The 1,833-nt window shown below is 53.0% G+C and overlaps 1 protein-coding gene across 2 annotated transcripts in view; it reads left to right on the plus strand.

The window, feature by feature from the left end:
- The window catches only part of Mylk (myosin light chain kinase), a 255,864-nt gene that overhangs the window by 179,396 nt on the left and 74,635 nt on the right, over nucleotides 1-1,833 (plus strand). For both annotated transcript variants that reach the window (XM_026788073.1, XM_013351635.2), the window contains one exon: nucleotides 1,575-1,691. In XM_026788073.1, coding sequence (XP_026643874.1) covers nucleotides 1,575-1,691 — 117 coding nt within the window. The remainder of the gene's footprint in view (nucleotides 1-1,574; nucleotides 1,692-1,833) is intronic.

A 1,833-nucleotide genomic window follows, 5' to 3' on the forward strand; every position in this document is an offset into this window, starting at 1 on the left:
TAGCCTTTCCAACTCTGCAGCCTGGGTATGGTCCATGAAACAGTGTAGCCTTTCCAACTCTCCAGCCTGGGCATGGTGCTGTGGGCCCAACTGATGCTTCCCTTGTTCTCTCCGTTTCCTGCCATCTGCTTTGTATAACCATGTTGATTGGTTATGTCCCCGCTGGGAACAGTGCCCACTGATCTTGTCCCGCATCCTCCCAGTGACAGTGGCCTGGGGGCTGTGGGAATGGATAGCTTACAGACAGCAGGGTGGCACGGCTCTGCTCTGTCCTTCTCTTCACTGGGTGACTTGAGCGGGATGCCATACTATAGGCTTGTTCACAAGGCTCAAGGGAGGACCTAGCAGATGGCTGACTCTTGACTGGTCAGGCTAGCCCCATTCGTAATGGCCCACACCTACCCCCAGGAAGATCTAAGAGTCCCAATCAGTCTGAGGATAAGAGAACTGGATGAGGAAGGACCGGATCCCTGAGCTCTTGTATATTCTCAGCCTGCCTTCCCTCTTGGCCCTCGGAGGTGGTTCTTAGGCAAGGGTAGCCTACGTGGACTGTAGGGAAAGAAGCCATCCTCACCCCTCCCAAGGGGGCAGGCAACCTGGCCTTGTAGGAAGAATGCCCCAGGAGCCTCTCTTATGGCCTAGGACCCCTTGGTGGTCTGTCCTTAAGTCATAACACTCTTCCTAAAAAGCCATTTGCCAAGTCACACACCACAGCCACTACGCTCTCACAGGAGAGCTTCCCAAAGGCCAGTGTCCCTGTTATACACGGGTTCCCGCCCTCTCCTACTTGCCTGTTCACTCAAACCCCCTTACCTTGAGCTGGTGAGATGTCTCAGTGGAAACGTGCCTGCTGCCAAGCCTGACGACCTGAGTTTAATCCCTGGCACCCATATGGGGGAAGGAAAAAGCTTCCTGAAAGTTGTCCTCATTCCTCCACACATACATCATAGCAAACACACGTTTAGTTTGGTTTGGTTTTTCAAGACAAGATTTGTCTGTGTAACAATCCTGGCTGTCCTGTAACTTACTCTGTAGACCAGGCTGGCCTCAAACTCATGGACATCTGCCTGCCTATGCCTCCCAGCTGCTGGGATTACAAGCGTGCGCCACCACTGTCCAGCGAAACTCATGGTTTTTGTTTTTTGTTTTCTTAGAAACTTGCTTTACCAAGCAGTATCCCCAGCGTCACTGGAAGGTGACTCCTTCCTAGCCACTGTCCCCAGGAGGTTGTACCTGGCTGCTTATGCTCTGTGTTGGGGACAGGCAATGTCCATCTGCCCCTCCCCCTTCTTTCCACTGACAAAGGCTTGTCTCCCTCCTTCTGCGGCTTATGAGAGAGAGTCCTCCAGTGGGGGAGGGGTCCTGAAGGATTGATTGGGAATTAGGAGTTAGGCTCTTTGGAAGCAGGTTATCTACAGAGAGTTTGAGGATTCAGAGACAGCCAAATTCTCGCCTGGCCTCTGCTCTTGGATTCTGAGAAGGGGCCTTTAAGGACACCTCCTGTGCTACAGCTACCAGGGAAGGTACTGCGCCCTCGCCTGGGCATTCACACAGTTCCTGTTCTCTCCCCACAGGCTCACTCTTCTCCATCTCCATCCAGAAGGCACTGCCTGAGGACAGGGGCTTGTACAAGTGCGTAGCCAAGAACAGCGCCGGCCAGGCCGAGTGCTCCTGCCAAGTCACTGTGGATGGTAAGTCATGCTTACCCACTGCTGCCATGCAGGGCTCATCTCTTGGCCCCTCCTGCATCTGAATGACTTTCCACCCCAAATGGTCTCCAGCCTTACTTTAACATTCATTTGGTGAGACTCCAGCTATAAAGAAAAAGAGAAA

This window comes from Microtus ochrogaster, chromosome 2, assembly GCF_000317375.1.
Source record: "Microtus ochrogaster isolate Prairie Vole_2 chromosome 2, MicOch1.0, whole genome shotgun sequence".
NCBI lineage: Eukaryota > Metazoa > Chordata > Mammalia > Rodentia > Cricetidae > Microtus > Microtus ochrogaster.